The sequence below is a fragment of the Kogia breviceps genome, chromosome 2 (assembly GCF_026419965.1).
Source record: "Kogia breviceps isolate mKogBre1 chromosome 2, mKogBre1 haplotype 1, whole genome shotgun sequence".
Lineage (NCBI taxonomy): Eukaryota > Metazoa > Chordata > Mammalia > Artiodactyla > Physeteridae > Kogia > Kogia breviceps.
In genome coordinates this window covers 190655943-190679092 of record NC_081311.1, presented here as the reverse complement: position 1 = coordinate 190679092, position 23150 = coordinate 190655943, and the positions used below count along the sequence as shown (strand labels likewise).

Below are 23150 nucleotides of genomic sequence, written 5' to 3'. Positions count from 1 at the left end.
TGGGTTGTGGAATTTCATTTGGATCCAGTTAGCCATGTTTAATGTCTATTAAAGATATATTCTAGGAGTAGGCATTAAGAACTAGTATTTTAGCATTGAAGGGGAAGCATTCCTAAGAGTTCACATTGTAAGTTCAGAAATCAATTCAATTTAACATTTAAGGTAAAATATGAAGTGACATTAAAACCTGTTTTAGCACTTCCTGGTGAATTATATTGGTTGTCAACAGTTATCGACTTTCTCAGCTTATGACTCTAGCTTTACTAGTAGCCCAAAGTTAGTTATGTTACGAACTCTCATGAGCTCATATAGAATATCTACTTTGATGTAAACTATCAAAGAGGTAAGATTTCTCTCCCCAACAGTCTTTGACATGAATGAAATGTTACCAAGAACCATCGATTTGGAGGAATATCCTCTTTTAAAAAATCTTGACAAAATGTAGACATTACATCTGATTACTTAGAAAGAACTTAATACTAAACATGATATTCATAGCAGAAATATGATAAAACAATTATATTACCCAAAGCCAACTGGCAACTACACTATAAATTATCCACTAGATATCAGAACTTGAGGAGAGTGTTAACATTTGCTTACATCTACCAGAAGAGGCCTAAGTATTTTTCCCTTTGGGGATTAAAAATTGCCAAATAAAGAAGTGCAAACTCATAGGTAGTGCCAGATGACAGATAGTCTTATTCTGGTATCTAAGAGACGAATTGAATGTGTTTCACGGAACATATTCCAAAGAACTACGAACTTTCCCTCTATATACATCTAAATATTTCACCAGGATATTTCTTTCTTTAGTAGGGCCTTTCTATAAGTTTTCAAGTCTCAGCTGCTCCTGTGCTGGGATTTGGGGGCGTGACAGGCGCACACATTTTCCCCGGGCTGTCTGACAGTGTTCACCAACCCAATGTCTAGTGAGTCTCCCCAGAATCACTTGCTTTGATTTCTTCTTTGCTATTTTGCTCCTTGAAGAGCCAGTGGTTGAAAGCATTGGAAAGGCTCTCTTTAAACTCCAGCTTGTCCTCCCTCAGACCTGGAAAAGTTTGCCTTTCATAGAAACATGGTTTTGTTCACTTTGGTTGAAATTCTTGTATAGCATCTATTTAGTCTATGATAATAGATTCCCTGCACACACAAAACAATACCAGTGGATTTAACCAGCTAAGACAACAAATCCAATATTCAAAATGTCATTTGAGGTCATAGCATCCTTATGGAAGATTTGAGAATTATTTTCTGAAACCTGAAGTTTAAATTTATGTGTATGAACATTTTAAACTTAAAATCTCCAAAGTACATGTCTTCTCTGATTAAAAACATAATACATGTGCCCCATAAAAAAACAAGTGCTTGAATCTGCATATAAAAATTTACTTACCCTCCCCCATTATCAGCTTGGTGAATATTCTTTTAGATTTTCAGCTTCTTAAAATTATCACACATGCACAAAGTAAAATAAACCACTCAAAGCAATACTGTTGCTATTGATGTAGTTCCTTATCCTCCAGCCCGACACACATCAGTACTCTCAAAGGTAACCACTTTAAACTGTTTCTGTTTTCAGTTTTTCTATAGTTTCCATTCTTAAGGTATGGTTTAATTTTTAAGGTCCCTGGGATTGTGTGCTGGTGGAATCTTCCTTCTTCGTTCATACTGAGGTCCTATTTGTACCCCAACTGTCTGTGGTGACCGTAGGGGTTCAGTAAACATTTGTGTACCCTAAAATATGAATCAGTCATTGTCTTTGCATCCAAAGAGTAGTGCACAAAAACAGTACCTTTCATGCCTGGAAATCCATAGAATCCAGGATCACCTCTGACCCCTGGCAGACCTGGGGCACCTGGTGCTCCCTATATTTTAAATAAGAAAGAGCAGAACCACAGACATATTTTTAAAATCACAATACTCACTACAGTGTTTTTTTTTTTAAGCATATAGGATATAATACTATGTTGGGTCAGAATGAGTTAAAGTTGTCAGACATCATTTTTACATTCCAATCCAGTATTTCACCTCCTGTAATTCCTGTGCCACCTACCTCACCTTACGACTATCATTTTCAATAAGAAAGAAGTAAAAACTACCCTTAAGCCCCAGAGCCAACATAACTTCTCATGTTAATGTATGTTGGTGTGAGTATTGCATACAATTGGATATTCTGTATTCTAAAGTGAACTGCCCAGTATTTGAAGATCTTTCAGGAAGAATAGGTACCAGATTGCCAGGATGAAAATTATAATTTGTATTTGGAATTCTTGCAAAGGCAACAGAGTTGCTGTTGAATTGTAGCACCCGCCATCATTCTAACTAAGCCATCAGGGTTATAACTTACTCTGGTCAGAGTGATAGAAGTCAAGGTTCCAGGGATGGGCGCATGAAGGGGTTGACAGGGAGTTTTGACATGCATGTTTGGCAAAGATGCAGTGATCTGACCGGGCAGAGATGCTCCCTCCTCATGAGGCTCAGACTAATTGCTGTTGTGACCACGAGATTCTCAAGCAAGGCCATTGGAGGAGAGGGGAGGGAACATGGCTTCCGAAGAAAAGAGTTCTATGTCAGAATGCATATTGCATCTACTCTTATACTGTCCATATGAATGAGACAGAATGCTATTACTTGAAAACAATGAATTGAAGGTCATGAAAAATGCCGTCAATAACAAAACTGGTCTTTCAGCATGCTGTCTTTGGAGCTAGAAGATGAAAGAAAGAACAGTCCTGTTTCTTACATAAGGTGGTGTGAGGTTAAAAAAGGAGAGAGAGAAAACAACCATGTGATCAAGGAGTCTAAGGCTTCTGAAGTCTGGCCTGTTCTCTGGAGGTAAAGATAACCAGGGAGGAAGCTCGGAGAAGAAGCTGCTTCCTGCAAGGAGAGAGCTGTTAAGGGCAAGGAGTCAGTTTAGATATCCATCAAGAAGAATTTTCTTTCAAGTGCAAATGCAGAAGCCTAGACTAACCTTGGAGGCACAGGGGATTTAAGAGAGATCGCATTTCCAAACCAGACTTTCCACATCCCAGTGTCCTTGGAAGGACTTTCGGTGTGATCATAGGATTAGTGTTTGCCACTTTCAAAGAATCACAGCGAACCTGAGAAATACCTAAGACTGGAGTTGGGCAAATATCTCACTTTAAAAAAAGAGTTTTAGAAAGGTAGATTCTGGAAACCAAATACCAAGAGAGCTTAAGAGAGTGTAACATGTTTCCTGACAAGAAGCCATGCTGAAGAACCTCATTACCCGTCACAAGGAAACACAGAACATCTATGACATAACCGATTTCCTCATTAGTTTCCAAGAATTAGACGTAAACAGAGGGATCAGGTTTTTCAAATATGCTGTTAAGAGAAAGCTAGGGAAGGTGGCTGTAGTGTTGAGTGAGATTCTGTGAACTGAGAGATCTTAACAGGCTGGAAACATGAGCCTGAAGGAACAAGATGATAACTAAGGAAGGTAAATGTGAAAGTTCTGCCCTTATGTCACAAGTACACAAATAGACAAGACAAAAAGTAATGGAGAGGGCTTCCCTGGTGGCGCAGTGGTTGAGAATCCGCCTGCCAATGCAGGGGACGTGGGTTCGAGCCCTGGTCCGGGAAGATCCCACATGCTGCGGAGCAACTAAGCCCGTGCGCCACAGCAAGTAAGCCTGTGCTCTAGAGCACGCGTGCCACAACTACCGAAGCCAGCGTGCCTAGGGCCCGTGCTCCACAGCAAGAGAAGCCACCGCCGTGCACCGCAACGTAGAGTAGCCCTCGCTCGCCGCAATTAGAGAAAGCCCGTGCTCAGCAACGAAGACCCAAAGCAGACAAAAATAAAAATAAAAAAAAAAGTAATGGAGAAAACTTAGTAGCAGTTCATGAGGAAAAGGCACAAGGTCTTTCGCCGACTATAAGCTCAATGTGTGATGATTGTGTGGTAATGAGGCTGCCAAACAGCTCCTGTGGAATTTTAGGTTGGATTATAAAACAGAATGTTCAGGAGAGTGAGACTCTTCTATCCTCTAGCCACTCCGTGGGGTACTGAGTTCCTACTCCTGCAAGGTCTTTGTCCCAGGGGCCGCATTTTTAAGGTATTGACAAACTAAGATATATTCAGAATAGAGGCAGAGCTGATGACATCTTAAACTGAATTTGAGAAAAAAAAAAACAAAACCCGTGTATTTATTGGGAGAGAAAATAGAAGGAAATGGCAGCTATTTACAAATACTGGAAGGTGTGTCATGGGGAGAAAATAAATAGACATTTAGGAGATGGCAAAGATAATTTTGAAAGCATATTAATAGAGAAAAATTTTGTTGTCATCTAGAATGGAACTGTTCAGAGTCTAAACAAGAAAAGGTCGGGAATGACATAGAGAAGGGTCCCATATGGACCAAACTTTCAGAGGCCTCTTGGAGACCAAATCTGTCCAACTCTTAAGATTCTTTGATTCTTTGAACCTTCTGGACTCCATCTTTTTTGGGGTGCGCTACCCAGAAGCATCACAAGTGGGAACTTTCTGTGGCCTCCAATTACACCTGATCCTGGCAATCGATTTAGAAGAATCTAAGACGTCAAAATAATTTTCCACACTTACCGGATGACCTGGTGGCCCCATGTCTCCTACTGTTCCAGGCGGACCTCTTTGGCCAGGATGGCCCATAAATCCCTTGTCACCCTTTATGCCTTCGACGGGACTCCCTTGAGGTCCAGGGGGACCAGGCTCACCTGAATTCACAAAAAGCCTATCAGTATCGCCACTCAGGGGGCTTCGCAGGTTCTGTCAGTTACCCTTTTGAATGAAGAGCAAACTGTGCACTTTATCGTTACACCGAATGTACTTTGCCTCGTGGGGTGTGACCGGATCGTGAATGAGATAATGCCAGCCAAGCGCCTGGCACAAGGCAGGAACTGCTTCTCCCTGATGACGGTCTGTTAGAGCAGGGTCTCTGTCTAACCCAGCACCTTATACAGAGTAGGAGCTCAACAAATATTGATGAATGGATGCATCTCTCTCTTCCAGGCTCATTAATTTGGTATGTACTAATTTTTCAAACAGGTGCCTCTGTCTCAACACCAACAGCCTTACTGCACCCCATGTGAGGACAGGTGGGTATGGGAAGACAGAGAAGACCGGGGGGAAAAAGAAGCAAGACGGTCACGAGAAGATTGAAAGACATCAAATGTTACTCTCATTCTTTCATCTTATTTAGAAGTAGATCCTCTACCTGGGCTTCCTCTTCTTCCAGGTGGACCTCGATCTCCTTTTTGGCCAGGGATGATTGAACCAGGAAAGCCTGGTGGCCCTTGAGGTCCTGTCATGCCAATGGGCCCTCGAGGCCCAGCATCTCCGACTGGCCCTTTCCTGCCAGGGAGACCTGGCAAGCCTGGGGCTCCCCTGTCTCCTTTGGCTCCTGCAAAGAAAAAAGCCTGACCAGTTTCTGTAATGCCCCTGTATTTGGTGTCATAGTTTGTGATTATCTCTAGTAATGTAGACACTTTGATTAAAGGTGTTAAGCTTCACAAGACAATTTTTTTTAAGAGGCTGACAAAAGAGGTACAGGTCTACAAGGACTGGGTCTAAACTAGACTCAGTCCTGACTCCAGCCAGCTGTTTGATCCTGATAAAGTCTCTTCACTGTTACAAGTCTCCATTTTCTTATTTAAAAAATGAAGGTGATATCTGACTTAACTCAGTTTTTTAAATATCAAGTGAGAGAATATACAGATGGAGAAGCATGGTGTAAGCTTTAAAGTATTCTGTCCACGTAAGCCATAATCATTATTATCTGGTGATATTTAATTACAATGACATCATTCAATCACTGATAATTCAACAGAGCACTAAAAAGCTAAACTTTGGGACTTCCCTGGTGGCGCAGTGGTTAAGAATCTGCCTGCCAATGCAGGGGACAAGGGTTCGAGCCCTGGTCCGGGAAGATCCCATATGCCGCGGAGCAACTAATCCCAAGCCTGCAAGCCACAACTACTGAAGCTTGCGCGCCTAGAGCCCGTGCTCTGCAACAAGAGAAGCCACCGCATGAGAAGCCCACGCACCACAACGAAGAGTAGCCCCCGCTCTCTGCAACTAGAGAAAGCCCGCGCGCAGCAACAAAGACCCAAGCAGCCAAAAGTAAATAAATACATACATACATACATTAAAAAAAAAAAAGCTAAACTTTATGGCTGATTTGTGCAGTTAAAGTGTTGCCCAGACAAACCCAGAAAAAGGAAGGACAAAGTTACCATCCCCATTCAGTCCTCTGGTTACTTCTCCCCCATAACACAAACACTAGTCTGGAAGGGACAAATGTGGTGAGAGCTTTGGATTTACCAAAGAAGACCCTGCAAAAGGTCACAACTTAATACTGATATTTTTCATCTCAGAGAACTTTCAAGAAATTGTGCTTTGACATTCATAAATGGAAGATGTTGTATGAATTGAAAATAATCTCTCCCTCTTCTCTCCCATCTTCGTGTTATTCTAGAAGTGGCAAAGGGCATGAAAATGGGAGACAGAGGAAAGGAAGAAGGACAAGTGAGGAGGAGGAGGCTGGTGGCACAGGAAAGGGCTTGGGGAGTTATTTATTATGCAGGGAAGGCTTAGGGGGATGATGAAAATAAAATTGATGACTATCGACTATCTAGCCCTTTGTCTATCATGTTCTTTAGCTTTATTATGCCTGCAATTTATACTTTTAAAAGAAAGAATTTAGATGACTTCAGCTCTCTTCAAGCTCTGAAATGCTGTATTTGTACAACAGGGTCTGGCAATGGTCTGAGGCACCAAGATGCTGTCTTGAGTTGTATATTCCATGTCCATGAAGATGCTTCCTTGTTTTACAATAGGATTTCTTTTTAGGATTTGGGAGAATTAAAACTAATTAAAAGGATTCATACCTTCCAAGTAGCAATGACCTCGTCTCCATATTTATTTATCCTAGAGGGACTGAGGTGCATAATCACTTACTTTCATAATCAGGCTATTTGTTGTTTTTAAAGGCTTTTGAATTTAAGATTTGATCGTTTGGTATCAAATTTTATTTCCAATTAAATGCTAACGTGTCCTCATTCCAAATGGTTAAACTGTGAGCTTAGCCTAGGAAAATGAACGGAAACTCCCCTTTTGACCATAATTCTAAAACTAGGCTATGAAAAGCCTTTATGTTCACGAGGGAGGGAAGGGTCTGAGAGACGTGCGGACACTGAGCTCAACCAAAACGGCTATCGCATCATCCAGAAACGGGAAAGAACGGCTCTTGTCTACTTTCACAGTTGAGCTGGTTGGTCAGAGCAGTTCCTGCCCCGTGGAGTTTCTCTGTAGCATCAGGCTACTCTTTGCTGGTTCTTCTGAGCATCAATAACCAGAGGCCGTCACTGGGCTTAGGCATCTTTGCTAATAAAATACTCCTATCTACAGGACCTATGGCTGAGAAGGGTCAATAAAAGGTGCAAATAATCTAGTATTTCTTCTGGCAGGTTTCTATACAAAATGGAAAAAGTTAACAGAAGCTGCTTATCGTATAAAACACCGGCATGAGAAATCCAGACTGGCAGTCTGTCAAACAAAAACTTGTATATTCCTTGAATGACATATTCAGTAAATTGCCGTGTCTGAGATGCTGCGAGAGTTACTGGGAATCCCTGAATAAACAGTAACCTGAGCCACAAGCTGGCTCTGGGGGGTTGGAATCAGACCCATGAAGATAACAAGATGGGAGAGGATTAGTGTTATTGCTGCATCTCAGAACAGCGGGGAGAGGAAACTCCTTGAGAAGCTATCAATTCCACCTCCAACTTTTTAGGAGGTGATACATTTAAACCATGCTGACAACATCGAAGCAAATACAGAAGTCTTTTTCATGTTTAAACACCTTCATGGAAGGAAATTCCAAAACTGGATCACAGTGTCTAGTTTGTTCATTTCGTGGTGATGGTAATAATGAAGCATTTTTTACTTGAACACTTAAGAATATACATATCGTATATTACCACTGGGACTTCTTTAATTCAGTATGCCAAGTTTATTTGATCTATCAGGCATATTAAATTAGATCCTGTCCTAGAAAATGTATATCACCAGGTTCAGGAAGGAAGAAGTGCTCACCTTGAGGACCAGGTTTCCCTCTTGGGCCTGGAAGTGCTCCCGGCAAGCCTGAAAGAGAAAATGTTGGTATTTTAATATTCTATACATATAGTTAATTTATATATACATATAAACATTTATATGTATTTTTATATATAAACTGTGAAACTGACCAATGTATATAAAGTTTATTCCACTTGCTCAATTTCACTTTGGTTACAGAAAGAATTATCACAGACCCGGAACACATGAAAGATCATCAGTTCTGGGGCTTCCCTGGTGGCGCAGTGGTTGGGGGTCTGCCTGCCGATGCAGGGAACGCGGGTTCGTGCCCCGGTCCGGGAGAATCCCGCGTGCCGCGGAGCGGCTGGGCCCGTGAGCCATGGCCGCTGTGCCTGCGCGTCTGGAGCCTGTGCTCCTCAGCGGGAGAGGCCACAACAGTGAGAGGCCCGCGTACCGCAAAAAAAAAAAAAAAAGATCATCACCGCTGTCAGGGAAGAATTTCTAGAGCCATGAAGGCTTACTGTGACACTAATTATTCCACGAAAAATAAAACTAGTGTATCCAAGGTGACGAGCAAGCGGTACCTGTTTCTCCTTTTTCTCCAGCTGGACCAGGAATTCCATCACGTCCTTGATTACCTCTCTCACCCGCTGGTCCGGGATTTCCTGGGAATCCTGGAGGGCCTGGAAAAAAAGGCATTCAAAGAGAGGACTTACTTCCTATCAGTGGCCTAATGTGAACCCCACATGTGTGGAATTCTGCGAAATGTGTTCATTTTTCAGAACTGTAGTTATATGAAGCTAAATTCACAGTGAAAACCACGGACAGGGTGGTGCTATCATGAGGATTTTTCACTTTGGAACGTGTAGGTCAGCTGATCTTTGAATGAGATCCGTATAAATACCTCACCTCACTTTTCTGCATTGTCTCCTGGAGACTGAGTAACTGGGAGCTACCTTCCAAGGAGCAGTCATGGGTCAGAGATACCGGTAGACAGAGACTCCAGCCTCAGAAGAAAATATGCTTCCCTCACAAAAGGGAACTAGACAAAGTACAAAAATGGAACCTGGAGGGCCTTTTATTCCTGGAGAGCCAGGGAAACCTTTGATTCCTTTAGACCCCAAATCACCATCAGGACCGGGCTTTCCTATAAATGAAGAGAGAGGGGAAGGAAAAAAAGAAAACCGAAAGATAAATGATTCCAGCAATGGCTGAAACAGTCAGTTCTTACAGTCAACTGTGCTCAAGCTGGCCTTCAAGGGGCACTCCTGCTTCAGGCTGTTATTTCCCCAGAGAAGCACAGCAGAGACATGGCCAATCATTTTCAAAGGTGTGCGGACCCCAGCCCCTTGGACCGCCCAATATCTGATTTATTACTTTAATTGGGAGTTAGCAGCAAAGCCACTGAACCTTTCCGTGTTTGAAAAGATAGTTTAAATATTGTCTTTAGGTAAGACCTGAAGCTGCAAACCAGTGGCTTAGCAGTTGTTTTTGACCAAAGTGAAAACTTCAACCCAAATAACAAGCAAATGAGAAAGCAAGCCAATGTTTAAACTGGAAACAGCAACAACAAAACCCTCAAAACAACAGTGCTATGGGTTAAACTGTGTTGCTCCCAGATGCATATGATGAAGTCCTAATTCCCTAGTATTTCAGAATATCACTGTGTTTGGAGGTAGGTCTTTATTGTCTTTTTTTCTTTGTTTCTTTTTGGCCATGCCACACGGCTTGTGGGATCTTAGTTCCTTGATCAGGGATTGAACTCAGGCCCCCGGAGGAGTCCTAACCACTGGACCACCAGGGAATTCCCAGGTAGGGTCTTTAAAGAAGCAATTAAGTTAAAACGAGGTCCCCAAGGCAGTACCTAACACAATATGACTGATATCCTTATAAGAAAAGATTGGGACACAGACACACAGAGGAAAGACACCTGGAGAAGGTGGTCACCTACAAGCGAATGAGAGAGGCCTCAGAGGAAATCAACCCTGCCGACACCTGGTGGATCTTAGACTCCCAGCCTCCAGAACTAGGAGAAAATTAATTTCTGTTTAAATTACCCAATCTGTGGTATTTGCTTTGGAAGCCATGGAAAACTGATACAAATATAAAGTTGGACAACAAGCTAACATTTCAGGTCTTTAGGCTGAATTCGTTGAGGCAGCGCCCCTGAAGTTTTGTTTACAGGAGGAGGTTTTCAGATTTCAGGTCACCAAACTTGACCGAAATGGGCTCCTTGTGATTTGCTGTTTCTTAGTGTCTTCGAATTTGAAGATCAGATTTGAATAAAATCAATTGTAGTACAAAAGCCTAAACTACTTTCCATTTACTATTCTAGGAGGCAAGGGCCATACCACACTTCTTGCTTGCAGCTTTTGGGTTGCAAAACCAGAGCTCACCTGGGTGGCCAGGGCTTCCGGGATTCCCAGGAACTCCCTCTGGTGCAGCAGGGCCCGGACGTCCAGGTGTGCCAGGTGGCCCTCTATCTCCTTTCTTTCCCATGGCACCTGGCAATCCTGGATCTCCCTTAAATTCAGTCAAACACCTTTAAAATTCTCATATAAGCAGGATATGTGATCAGAATTAAGTATAAACTAGGTTGGTTTGTATTTATGTATTTATTTATTTAGCAATTCATGGTAAGTGTCTGCTGTGTGCTACCACCCTGATAGCTGCTGGGAACAGGATGGCTACATAATTTGTGGGGTGCAGTGCAAAATGAAAATGCAGCTCTCTGTAAAAGAACTTTTAAAAAGTAATTGAAGACAGAAATGGCAGAGCATTAAACCAAACATGGAGTCCTTGTCAGCATGGGACCTCTGTGGCTACACAAGTCCTGTGCCCAAGAAGCCAGGAATATAATAGTAACCATGAACGGATATGTGATGGATACAGTCCCTGCCTTCAAGGAGCTTTAGAGACCAGTGGGAGATAGACAGTAAATAATCACACACACAGATAATTTCAAATTGTGATGATTAACTCAGAGGTCAGAAAGAAATAGAACAAATGGATGTGTGTTCTTCATATACTCTGCATGCAGATAAATGTATGTCAACCACATGTAAAAAAAGAAACAAACAAAAACACAAACTTCCCATGGTTTAATATTCATTAAATCTGTACTTCACTTTTATGATAAGCCAGAACATATGGATTTGATAGTAACTTACAAAATCTCGATGGTAGCTGACTAAGATTCATTATTCTGTCACTAAGATTTGCCAGCATAAAACCAGCACATTCTGTGTTCAGTGCGTAGTTTAAAAAATTTCTTATGTGGTTACCTATGAAAACTTTAAATGAAACTATTCATTAATTGAATGTGAATTAAGTCAAATATGATTCCTCACTCGGGAAAAAATCTCAGTGGAAGGAGTCTCTTTCTGGTTTTCTGAGGACCTCGTTAAAAATAAAGGGCAAAGGAAATTTGTTTGAACTCCAAGTAGTAAAGGGTTACTTACTCGGGTCTTTGTGGTTTCTAAAAGTTTTCTTTCTTGTTGTTTTACAGCTGGAGGAAATCTTTAGGAAAGGTGGTGTTTTATTGGCTCAAAAGAGAGTCAGGGAGAAAGTCTCCTAAGTAATGATTTTTATATTTTTTGGAAGTCTGGTGAAAAATAACAGACTCCTTCTAGAAAAAAACCCAGAAAACCTGTATCCAAACAATTTTCATTTGATTTCAGGAGATTAGTGGGCTTCTTTGGATCCAATAGGCTTTCCCAGGGATCCATGGAATCCCATGTGAAGAACCCCTGCTTCTGGGAATTTCTATTAATTATTCTCCATTGCTCTAGCTCTGGTTCTTGTGTAACTGCTATATGCAGAAAGGATGGAAGAAGATAAACCTAAAAGAACAGCTGAGCCCCACTGAAACCTTTGGTTGCTGCATGATACTACATACAAGGGAGGGCTTTGGCATCCAGTCTCTAGCTGACAGAGCACAAATGCTGAGAACACTGTGACAAGATAGAAAATCTTCTGTGTAATGCAATGACAATAAACAATTAAGAAAGATAAGTGTATATATCTTCAGATTTTTTTTTGGTTTTGCTTTTTAATAATGCTCTAAATTTATTTTGTATTTTCTATTTATTTATTTATTTATTTGCGATACGCGGCATCTCACTGTTGTGGCCTCTCCCGTTGCGGAGCACAGGCTCCGGACGCGCAGGCTCAGCGGCCATGGCTCACGGGCCCAGCCGCTCCGCGGCATGTGTGATCTTCCCGGACCGGGGCACGAACCCGTGTCCCCTGCATCGGCAGGCGGACTCTCAACCGCTGCGCCACCAGGGAAGCCCTCTAAATTTATTTTATTTTACATCTTTTATCGTATTTAAGAAGACAAGTATTTTTTATTACAAAGTTGGAACATTTATTTTTGTAAGCCTGTGTGAGATGAGTCTATAGCAGAGACTGGCCACTTTGTAGCACAAGAAAAACAAACACTGCCCTGTCAACTTGTATGGGCCTGTGATCACTGCCTCCTCCTGGTAGCACACTTAAATTGCAGGGTCGGTTATGAGAAATTCCTTGGGGGTTGAAACTGGAGGGAGTAAACTCAGAAATTGAAGTTGTGTGATAGGCGTCCTTAGTTATAGAGAGAGGGGAGAAAACCTCAAATAACTGTCTGAAAATACAGTAATATTTTCAATTTTCTTTGCCCACAATGAATCCAGATACTTGTTGATATTTAAAGGGACTCATTCCAACACCAAAACACTTCCATGGCCTACATACCTTTGGTCCTGGTGGTCCTGGCCTTGTACCTTCTGAATAACCTGGCTCTCCCTTATCTCCTTGAACACCATGAGTACCTGGGAGGCCTGGTCTTCCAGTTAGACCTGGGAATCCCATAGTTCCCTTCATTCCTTTAGTACCTGAAATTAGGAAAGAAATCAGGTAAATGGGTAAAGGCAGAGATCTTCAAGGGTTCTACTTCTCACCTTTGCACAAACCACCTTTCTCCCAAGAAGTTGGTTTTCCAGAAGCACTAATGTTTCAGGTAGTCTTTTTAAAAAATTTTTTTCCATTTAAAAAAAATTGGAGTATAACTGCTTTACAATGTTGTGTCAGTCTCTGTTGTACAACGAAGTGAATCAGCTATATGTATACATATATCCCCTCCCTCTTGGACCTCCCTCCCACCCCCCATCCCACTTATTAGAGAAATGCAAATCAAAACTACAATGAGGTATGACCTCACACCGGTCAAGAAGATCTACAAACAAAAAATGCTGGAGAGGATGTGGAGAAAAGGGAACCCTCTTGCACTGTTGGTGGGAATGTAAATTGATACATCCCATTATGGAGAACAGTATGGAGGTTACTTAAAAAACTAAAAACAGGTAGTCTTAATCGATGATTTTTACACAATGTAAATATTTAGTTTGTTCTCACTCATGTTTTGGTTGCATACAGTACATTTGTCTAGCAGCAAATCTAGTTGTTTTACACCAACTTTCTACCAAGTAGAAAACCAAAATGACAACACAGAAAATCTAGAATTAGGACCCGTCTTGAGGTTGTAGGCTCATAACAGGACATTATGCATTACCTGGCACCCCCATGTTTCCCATGCTTCCTGGCACACCACGTGGTCCTGGCTCACCAGGATTCCCAATGCTGCCTGGATCTCCTCTGGGGCCTTGAGAACAAATAAATAGTCATACGCTCTGTGTAGTTCCCGGACATAGTAGATGCTCAATAAACACTTGTTGCTTGCACAAATGAATGAATCCAGTGCAGCCAGACCATCTGGTTTAGGTACTTGTTTAGCTGCATTTATGCCTTCAAATAAGGAAGGGACTGGTGACTCAGAAAATGTAAAATTAGAGAAAGTTAGATTTTTGTCAGCAGACCTGGATTTCAAACATCAGAATCATCCTAGGACCAAAGCCAACAGGAAAGAGGGGGCTCCTGTGACAATATAGTAACAGATTTTCAAATGCAATATGGAAATTTTATTACAATGCAATAAATTTCATCACAGATGTGGTCGTGGGGAATAGGGGGCTACATTATTTGTTTAAAAAATTACTTTGCAAACTCAATAACTTGTTTAAAATAGAAAGAGACAAATTTGAAAACCTCTAAAGCATTATCTTACTTTCTTCTAGGATACATGAGTTTGTAATAAATTATAGTTTAGAATACATATCAGCTATTTCAAAATAAAATCTTGAGTGCAAAACAGAACTTCATGTAGGTTAACATTTTTTAGTTAATACAGGCTGACTACAATTTGGTTAAATTATAAGAAATATAATTTGGTTAAATTATAAGAAGCAAATTTCTGTTGGAACACTGTTGGGGCAGAATTCATATTCTAGAAACACATTTTTGTTACACTTAGATCTAGGAAAACTTAACACCTGATATTTCTACTAGAGAATCAGTTATACCTGGTGATCCTGGTGGTCCAGGTGGCCCTTGGAGTCCTTTGAAACCTGGTAACCCTGGAATGCCTCTGTTTCCTTTCTCACCAGGCTTCCCTGCAAGTCCTAAAGTTAAAAACTATGTATTAAAAATACAGGTTAGAATTTTATCAGGCTTATCCACATCCTGATTAAAATTTTTGAGCTATTATTGAAACACAACATAGCATATTTGTTAAGAGTATGGGCAGATTTGGGCTTATATTTTATTTTAAAAAAAGATTAAAAGAGGTAATACATGAAAAGCATTAGCACAGTGCCTGGCATGAGTTAGTTCTCAAAGAACTCTAGCAAGTTGCATAACATTTACACTTTGAACCAACATTTTAAGAACTAGTGGCCTAAATACAGCTTCTTTTATTTTTAAATTAATGACAGAGGATTATCTACTACTATGCTTGTCTGGACTATTTCATTCTTAATCCATTTATTACAGCTATCATTTATTAAGTAACTGGTTTATGGAAGACATTACTTTCTTTTATTTATCTTAGTTAATCTTCAGGCAACCTCAGTGTATTCTTGAGCCTTTCCAGATAGGGTGTAGAGGTGAGAAAATTGAGACTCTTTAAGAAGTCAATGAAATAATATAGAGTCACACCATCAATTAGTGGTAATGCTGGGATTTGAATCCAGTTCTGCAGGCTAGAAGTCTCATAAGTTTTCCACAACACCATCCTAGCTTCCCTAAAACATGGCTTTGATCACATTCTCCTGCTCAGAAATATTCATTGAATCTCTTTTGCCTACAGAGTAAATGACAGACTCCTTTCACTGGCACTTGAAACATTCTACAGTCTATCCATGGCTGCAGCTTGTGCCTTTTCTCAAGCAGATTCACTTCCCTTGGCTGCTTCCCTGCTTACATATTCATTCATTCACATATGCGTTGAGTACCTAATTAATAGACAGGTCTTGTTCTAAGTGCTGGAAACATAGAAAAATCAAGTTCTCATTTCCCAAGTTTGTAGTGTTTAACTGGGGAGACAGCCAAGTAAAAAATTACCACCCAGTGTGATAGTTTCTGTAACAGAGTTCGGCACAATAGGCTACAGGGAAGAATTTTGAGAAGAGGGATTTCTTCTTTAAATTGTAGTGTGATTGCTTTACAATGTTGTGTTAGTTTCTGCTGTACAGTGAAGTGAATCAGCTATAGGTATACATATATCCACTCCCACCTGGACCTCGCCCCCCATTCCACGCATCTAGGTCATCACAGAGCACCGAGCTGATCTCCCTGTGCTATACATCCAGCAGGCTCCCACTAGCTATCTGGTTTACACATGGCAGTGTATTTATGTCAAACCTAATCTCCCAATTCATCCCACCCTCCCCTTCCCACCCGTGTGGACTGTGTCCACACGTCCGTTCTCTACCTCTCCGTTTCTATTCCTACATCACTAATCATTAGAGAAATGCAAATCAAAACTGCAATGAGGTATCACCTCACACCGGTCAGATGGGCCATCGTCAAAAAATCTACAAACAGTAAATGCTGGAGAGGGTGTGGAGAAAAGGGAACCCTCTTGCACTGTTGCTGGGAATGGAAATTGATACAGCCACTGTGGAGAACAGTATGGAGGTTCCTTAAAAAGAGGGGATATTTTTAAGCTCAGTCTTAAAGAGCAAGTGGGAGCTAGCTGGATGGAGAAAGTATGGAATGGGACAGAATTCCTAGGCAAGAAAATAACATGTGCAAAGGAGTGCTGAGTAGCAGGGAGTTATAATATTTTCTTCTGTAACTTTTGTTTTTTTTTTTCCATTTATATCCTTTATCATAACCTAAAAATATAAATCACTTAGTTTATTCATTTGCTTTGGTTTTGAAGGGGTGGCAAACAACCGCCTGTAGGCCAAATTTGGCTTGATGTTGCATGGCTGGAGAGCTAAGGATGCTTTTCATATTTTTAATGGGCTGTAAACAGACAAACACACACACAAAAAGAATATGCAACAGGTGTCATAGACAAACACACACAAAAGAAGAATATGCAACAGGTGTCGTATGTGGTCCACAAAGGCTAAGATATTTACTACCTGGCCCTGGATATAAATTGTTTACAGAGACATTATTGTTTCTTTCCCTTACTAAGCTGTAAGTTTCCTCAGGACCAGAATACTACCTCTGCTTTGTTCACCTCTGGTCTTCAAGACATAGTAAAAATGTCTAGTCAGTAGGTACTAAACAATAATTGCTAAGTAAATAAATGACGTGTGGCTGGAGAAGTAGGCAAAGGGCAAGTGATAAAGAAACCTGGATGCCAGTCAAAGAAATCTGAATTCTTAAAGCAAGGGGAGACCTAGAAAGATTTTAAGCCAAGAGTATTCCTTGCTCATCTGAAACCTACTCACAGCTTAAATCCTTCTTCATGGAGGCTTCTTTTTTAAAAAAATTATTTTGTTGATGTACAGTTGACTTACAGTGTTGTGTTATTTCTGCTGTACAGCAAAGTGATTCAGTTATACATGTATAAGTTCTTCTTCATATTATTTTCCATTACAGTTTATTGCAGGATACTGAATATAGTTCCCTGTGCTCATGGAGGCTTCTTTGACTACCCTGGTTGAGGTGTTTTCTGCTTTGCTCATCTCCCACAAGGCTCGCTGCCAGTGGTACCCAGCTGGTAGCACAGTGCGAAGGCTGAGTAAGGACTTTGGAACCAACAACATCGTGTGAGGTCCATCTCTGCACATCCTATCGGAGTGACACTGAGGAATCGGACCTTTCCATTTCCCATCTATAAAACGGGATGACAGCCATAACCTACTCCTAGGGTTGTTGTGAGAATTAAACGAGTCAATATTTGTAAAGCTTGGAACGGTACCTGCATGCGGGAAGGGCTTCACAGGTCTTTGCTAAAATAGCGTTAACAGTTCTTTTGTATTATTCTTTACCTTTTTGTACATATGCCTAAATCGTCCATGCAGACTCCTTGAGGAGAGGACGACTGTGCTTTTCGTACCTTCAGTAGCTCTTCCACATTTGCAGTGCATGTCTTTAAGTCAGAAACTCAGATGAAAAATGAATCATATAGAAATTAGAGAGGCCTAGATAGGATGATCTTTTGTTGTTGTTGTGGCTCTATCTCTGCTCCTTGGTTGTGGGCTTGAAAAGCCAAAAGGAAACATGTAGGACCGCTTCTATGCACCTTGTATTTTGCTAGAAGCATAAAAATAGCATGTGTCCCTATATATTTTACAGAAACAATTGTTTAATTGTAAGGTAGTACCCATTGTGCATTGACGATGTTGGAGCCAAATTTTTGTTTATGTAGGCACAGATATGCTATTCATATTTTTTTTCAAAATGTTTGCAACACTACCTAAATCATCTAGAATAATCCAGTGAAGTGGTGTCTGACAGTTTATGAAGACTGGACACTTGTGCCAGTATTTTTTTTTTTTTTTACATCTTGGCTTAGACCAGTTCTAGCAGAATTTTATAAAATTCATACTACTTTCTATTCTATTGTTAAAAATGTAATGCAGTCTTCTGTTTGCACCCAGAACTAAATCATCCCTTTGACAGCAGATTAAAGGGGGCCTACCCAAAAGGCCTTTACTTGCTAATTTTCCTTTATAGAAAAATATCTGATTCTTTTCCCAATGATTATCCTTTTATGTATTTATTCTTTTTTTTTTTTTTTTTTTTTTTTTTTTTTTTTTTTTTTTTTTTTTTTTGCGGTACGCAGGCCTCTCACTGTTGTGGCCTCTCCCGTTGCGGAGCACAGGCTCCGGATGCGCAGGCTCAGCGGTCATGGCTCATGGGCCCAGCCACTCCGCGGCACGTGGGATCTTCCCGGACTGGGGCACGAACCCATGTCCCCCACATCGGCGGGCGGACTCTCAACCACTGCGCCACCAGGGAAGCCGTATTTATTTATTCTTAAAGCTTGGCCCATTTGAGGAATAGCAAAAGGCCAGAATGGCTATTTTATTTTTATTTATTTTTTAAAAAATATTTACTTATTTATTTATTTGGCTGCATTGGGTTTCAGCTGCGGCATGCGGGATCTTCGTTGCGGCTCATGGGCTTCTCTCTAGTTGTGGCGCGCGGGCTTAGTTGCCACTCGGCATGTGGGATCTTAGTTCCTCGACCAGGTATCAAACCCGCATCCCCTGCGTTGGAAGGCAGATTGGATTCTTAACCACTGGACCACCAGGGAAGTCCCTGATTATCCTTTTCTAAGTTAGCAAATTAGTTGGATTCAATCGCTCTCCAGGACCCTGCTCCAATGTCACCTCTGTGAAGTCCTTCCTAATTCTGGGAGAGACACCTATTCAGTCTTGCCAGCCTGGTTTACAGAACTCTATCCAGAATTTTTAAAGCAAATCTTACAATCTAACTTCTCCAAGTTGATTACAAATTATTCAAAACTTGATAGGGTTTTGCAACTACAAACACATTTTTCTTTTATTCTTCCCTGCTATATAAGTTTGATCTGCAAACATTTAATTTTACCCAGAAATCCTTTGTTTTATTAAAGTTACTTGGGGTTAAATTGGATCAGGAAGACCGCAAGGCAAACCTTCTTAAATTTTGATTTGATATTGGCTGTACTGATCATATAAAAAAACCTGTCATACAAAGTGCTTAAATAACTTGCAATAATTTGAATGGGTTTGAATTTGAGCTTAACAGCTATAGCTAACACTTAACAGCATTTTTAAGGCATTGATTTGTAATCAAAACGTATTTTCTCTTTAGTAATTATTCTCCAAAGGATTCTGAATATAAGAAGCAGTTTTTAGATGCAATCAGAAAAATTCACCCTGGCAGCTGATAGAATAGAGTAGAATTTGTGGTGAAGGTTCCTATTCCAGCCAGGGAAGTTTTTTATGGGGAATTTTCTAAAGGTTTAATTTTCACCATACTTGGCGAAAGGGGGCTTTGAGGCTTAGAATTTAAAGACTGGCTAGTGAAAAATTAAAGACAGCAGACCAAAATGCAGAATTAACTTAGAAATTAAAAGTTACGATTTAAGCAGGCAACATATTGCTGTTCAAGGCACACAAAACCCAGTTCTAGTCCAGCTCAGGCACCAACTGGCTTTGTGACCTTGGGTGGGAGATTCAATCCTGGTCCTCACTGTCCTCATATGTCAACCAAAGGGATTTTCCTGGATAATTTCTTAGTCCCAGAATCAGCTCTGATGTTATTACTCAGCCATAAAAAGAAACGAAACTGAATTATTTGTAGTGAGGTGGATGGACCTGGAGTCTGTCACACAGAGTGAAGTAAGTCAGAAGGAGAAAAACAAATACTGTATGCTAACACATATATATGGAATCTAAAACAAACAAGCAAACAAACAAAAAATGGTTTTGTAGAACCTAGGGCCAGGACAGGAATAAAGACGCAGATGCAGAGAATGGCCTTGAGGACATGGGGAGGGGGAAGGGTAAGCTGTGAAGAAGTGAGAGAGTGGCAGGGACGTATACACACTACCAAATGTAAAATAGCTAGCTAGTGGGAAGCAGCCGCACAGAACAGGGAGATCAGCTCGGTGCTTTGTGACCACCTAGAGGGGTGGGATGGGGAGGGTGGGAGGGAGGGAGACGCAAGAGGGAAGGGACATGGGAACATATGTGTATGTATAACTGATTCACTTTGTTGTAAAGCAGAAACTAACACACCATTGTAAAGCAATTATACTCCAATAAAGATGTTTAAAAAAAAAAACCAAACGAACGAAAAATGTAAGAACGTTTGTACCTTTGAGTCCTGGTTCCCCTTTGTCCCCGACTAAGTGGAATATTCCAGGAGGCCCTGGAGTTCCTTTATCTCCTTGTTCCCCTTTGGCACCTGGGGATCCTCTCTCGCCTTTTACTCCTGGAATTCCAAAGCTCCCTAAGAGACAGGCGTAAGGACATCAGTTCCTTAATTCTTTAAAAGTTGACAGTGCTTTACCATAAAACAAAACAAGACAAATAAACCAAAAAAGGTTAACAGGGCTGAGAACTTGACAAATAGTTGTCCCCAAACAAGCAGCCACATGAGGGGAGTGGTCTAAACCTGTCAGGGATAAAATATGACTCTTCAAAAGGGACAAAGGAATACAGAAAACTGCAAAATCAAATATAAGGTTTTCTCAGAACTACCTTCTCGGGCTTCCCTGGTGGCGCAGTGGTTGAGAATCTGCCTGCTAGTGCAGGGGACACGGGTTCAGGCCCTGGTCTGGGAGGATCCCACATGCCGCGGAGCAACTGGGCCCGTGAGCCACAACTACTGAGCCTGCGCGTCTGGAGCCTGTGCTCCGCAACAAGAGAGGCCGCGATGGTGTGAGGCCTGCGCACCGCGATGAAGAGTGGCCCCTGCTTGCCACAACTAGAGAAAGCCCTCGCACAGAAACAAAGACCCAACACAGCCCCAAATAAATAATTAATTAATTAAAAAAAAAAAAAAAGAAAGGAGATTTAAAAAAAAAAAAAAAGAACTACCTTCTCCTAAAAGAATAAAATTCAATTTATTTTTCTGCTAATGAAATGAACATTGTTCATTCCTCCTGATAGCTGGAAAGATTTTCTATCACTTACCCCTCTGTCCCAGGGTGCCTGGCTTCCCAGGAGGCCCCGGAGGGCCAACGTTTCCGGGAACCCCCATCATCCCAATCATTCCTTTTCCACCTATGGAAACAAATTAACACAAGGCAGCACGTGCTGTAAAGAATGAGAAAAGCGAAATACTCCATAAAATAAAATGAATTATACTTAGAAAGAGAGAAAGAGTGTTGAAAAAATGGTTTCTCTAAACAGGAAAATAATCGCACTCGTCTAGGAGCTGGGTCAGTAAATGGTCTCTTTTTACATCATGCATGTGGAAGTTGGTAGCAAATCACACTTGTGGATGAGGAGAAAATATGCCGAAGTTTTGGATCATTCCCTCCTCCCAACCCTTGATCAATAACTTTGTTATATTCCCTTATTTTACTTTCTTCATAGCATTTGTCGCTAGATGAACTTAGTTCTTAAATGTGTTTGTTACTGTGTTCCCCGTTGTTCGAGATGGAGTCTTATCCACCAGTGTGTCTCTAGGGCCTGGAACGTGATGGCATATAATAGTAGCTCAATAATGTAGATGAAAGGTTAATTAGCAGATTTGAGTTCTTATTCTGGACTCTCCTCTAGAGGAGAGATCAGTGAGGTCCTTATGCCATGAGAAGACTATTGAAATATTCTCCCCCAAACATATAAACCATAAAAAGTGATGAAATAAAAAGAATTATAAGGGAATACTATAAACAGTGACAGGCCAGAAAATCAAATTCTTAGAAGAGGCACAGATTACCAAAATTGACTCAAGAAGAAATAGAAAATCTGAATAGATCTATAAGAAGCAAAGAGATTGAATTAGTAATTTTACAACTTCTCTCAAAGAAAAGCCCAGCCCCAGCTGACTTCACTGGTGAACTTTATCAAATATTTAAAGAATATCAATTCTTCACAAACTCTTCTAGAAAATACAAGAGGAGGAAACACTTCCCATCTTGTTCAATAAGACAGCATTACCCTGATACCAAAACCAGACAAAGACACGACAAGAAAACAGACCAGTAAGTATCCCTTATAAATATGGATGCAAAAAATTTCAACAAAATACTAGCAAATATATTTCACTAGTAATATATTAACAAGATTACACAGCAAAAATAGTCATACTGTGGGTAATTGTGAAATTTGACCATCCCACTACCACCAGTTCCCAGCCCTCTGGCTGGCTCCTTGCAAATAATTCAGAAGAAAAACTTATACTAAATGAAAGAGAAGCTTAGAGTCAAAAGCCTATACCTGTCTCTAGTTTACACAGCTACCTTAAAAGGAATAGGTGGAAGAACAGAGAAGAAGAAAAACAAAAGCACATAAAGGGTACCTGGTGGCCCTAAAAATCCTGGATTTCCTGGATATCCTTTTGTACCAGGTGGTCCCATCTCCCCTTGATGACCCGGCATTCCTGGTGGTCCGGGTTCTCCAGGAAATCCTGACCTATCCAAGCCTGGAATACCTGGGTCTCCCTTTGGCCCCGTTTCGCCTCTTCTGCCTATATATGAATGAATGAATGAATGAATGAACACATGACTGCTTTCCACACCAACTCCAGATATATTTTATGGCTGTAAATATTTAGCTCTGTGATTGTGGGCAAACCACACACTTTTCTAATTGATAGATTTAGGTCCGCTTTTGTAAAATTCTAAGATCCCTTCTGGATTTAACATTCTGTGTTTCAATGATTCATGGAGTCATGAGAGTGTAGGATTTAGATTTATGTTCTAGTCCTGCAGGCACATTTTGGGAATGCACTTTCTGACCGTGGCGCTGCCTTTTACTGGCAGAATTCATACAGAGCCACTGACGTGGCGGCAAGCCACCAGATGCTTCTAGAAACAATAACAGCACAACTACAGCAATTAACTTCTTGGCCAAAATTTTGTTTGTGAACATTTACGAAGTATAATAGGCGAGTTCTAAAGGATTTTTTTCCCAGAAACAGTTCACAGATCTGGTTGAGAGGAGCGAAAAAGATAGTAAGTTTTCCATGACCGCCTAGCCTTCATAATTTAGATTTACTTTCATACCCTTTCTTTTATGTTGCTAGTAAAGCAACCAACTATGTATTTTAGTTTGTAACTTTGCATACA

The 23150-nt window shown here is 40.8% G+C and overlaps 1 protein-coding gene across 2 annotated transcripts in view; it reads right to left on the bottom strand.

Annotated features, from left to right (window-relative positions):
* The window catches only part of COL4A3 (collagen type IV alpha 3 chain), a 139704-nt gene that overhangs the window by 8477 nt on the left and 108077 nt on the right, over positions 1-23150 (bottom strand). For both annotated transcript variants that reach the window (XM_067027015.1, XM_059055412.2), the window contains 13 exons: positions 22382-22549; positions 21049-21138; positions 20228-20362; positions 14479-14577; positions 13632-13721; positions 12815-12954; positions 10477-10603; positions 9147-9227; positions 8665-8763; positions 8099-8146; positions 5220-5405; positions 4589-4719; positions 1796-1868 (listed from right to left, as the gene is read on the bottom strand). In XM_067027015.1, the coding sequence (XP_066883116.1) occupies positions 1796-1868; positions 4589-4719; positions 5220-5405; positions 8099-8146; positions 8665-8763; positions 9147-9227; positions 10477-10603; positions 12815-12954; positions 13632-13721; positions 14479-14577; positions 20228-20362; positions 21049-21138; positions 22382-22549 (1467 nt within the window). The remainder of the gene's footprint in view (positions 1-1795; positions 1869-4588; positions 4720-5219; positions 5406-8098; positions 8147-8664; positions 8764-9146; positions 9228-10476; positions 10604-12814; positions 12955-13631; positions 13722-14478; positions 14578-20227; positions 20363-21048; positions 21139-22381; positions 22550-23150) is intronic.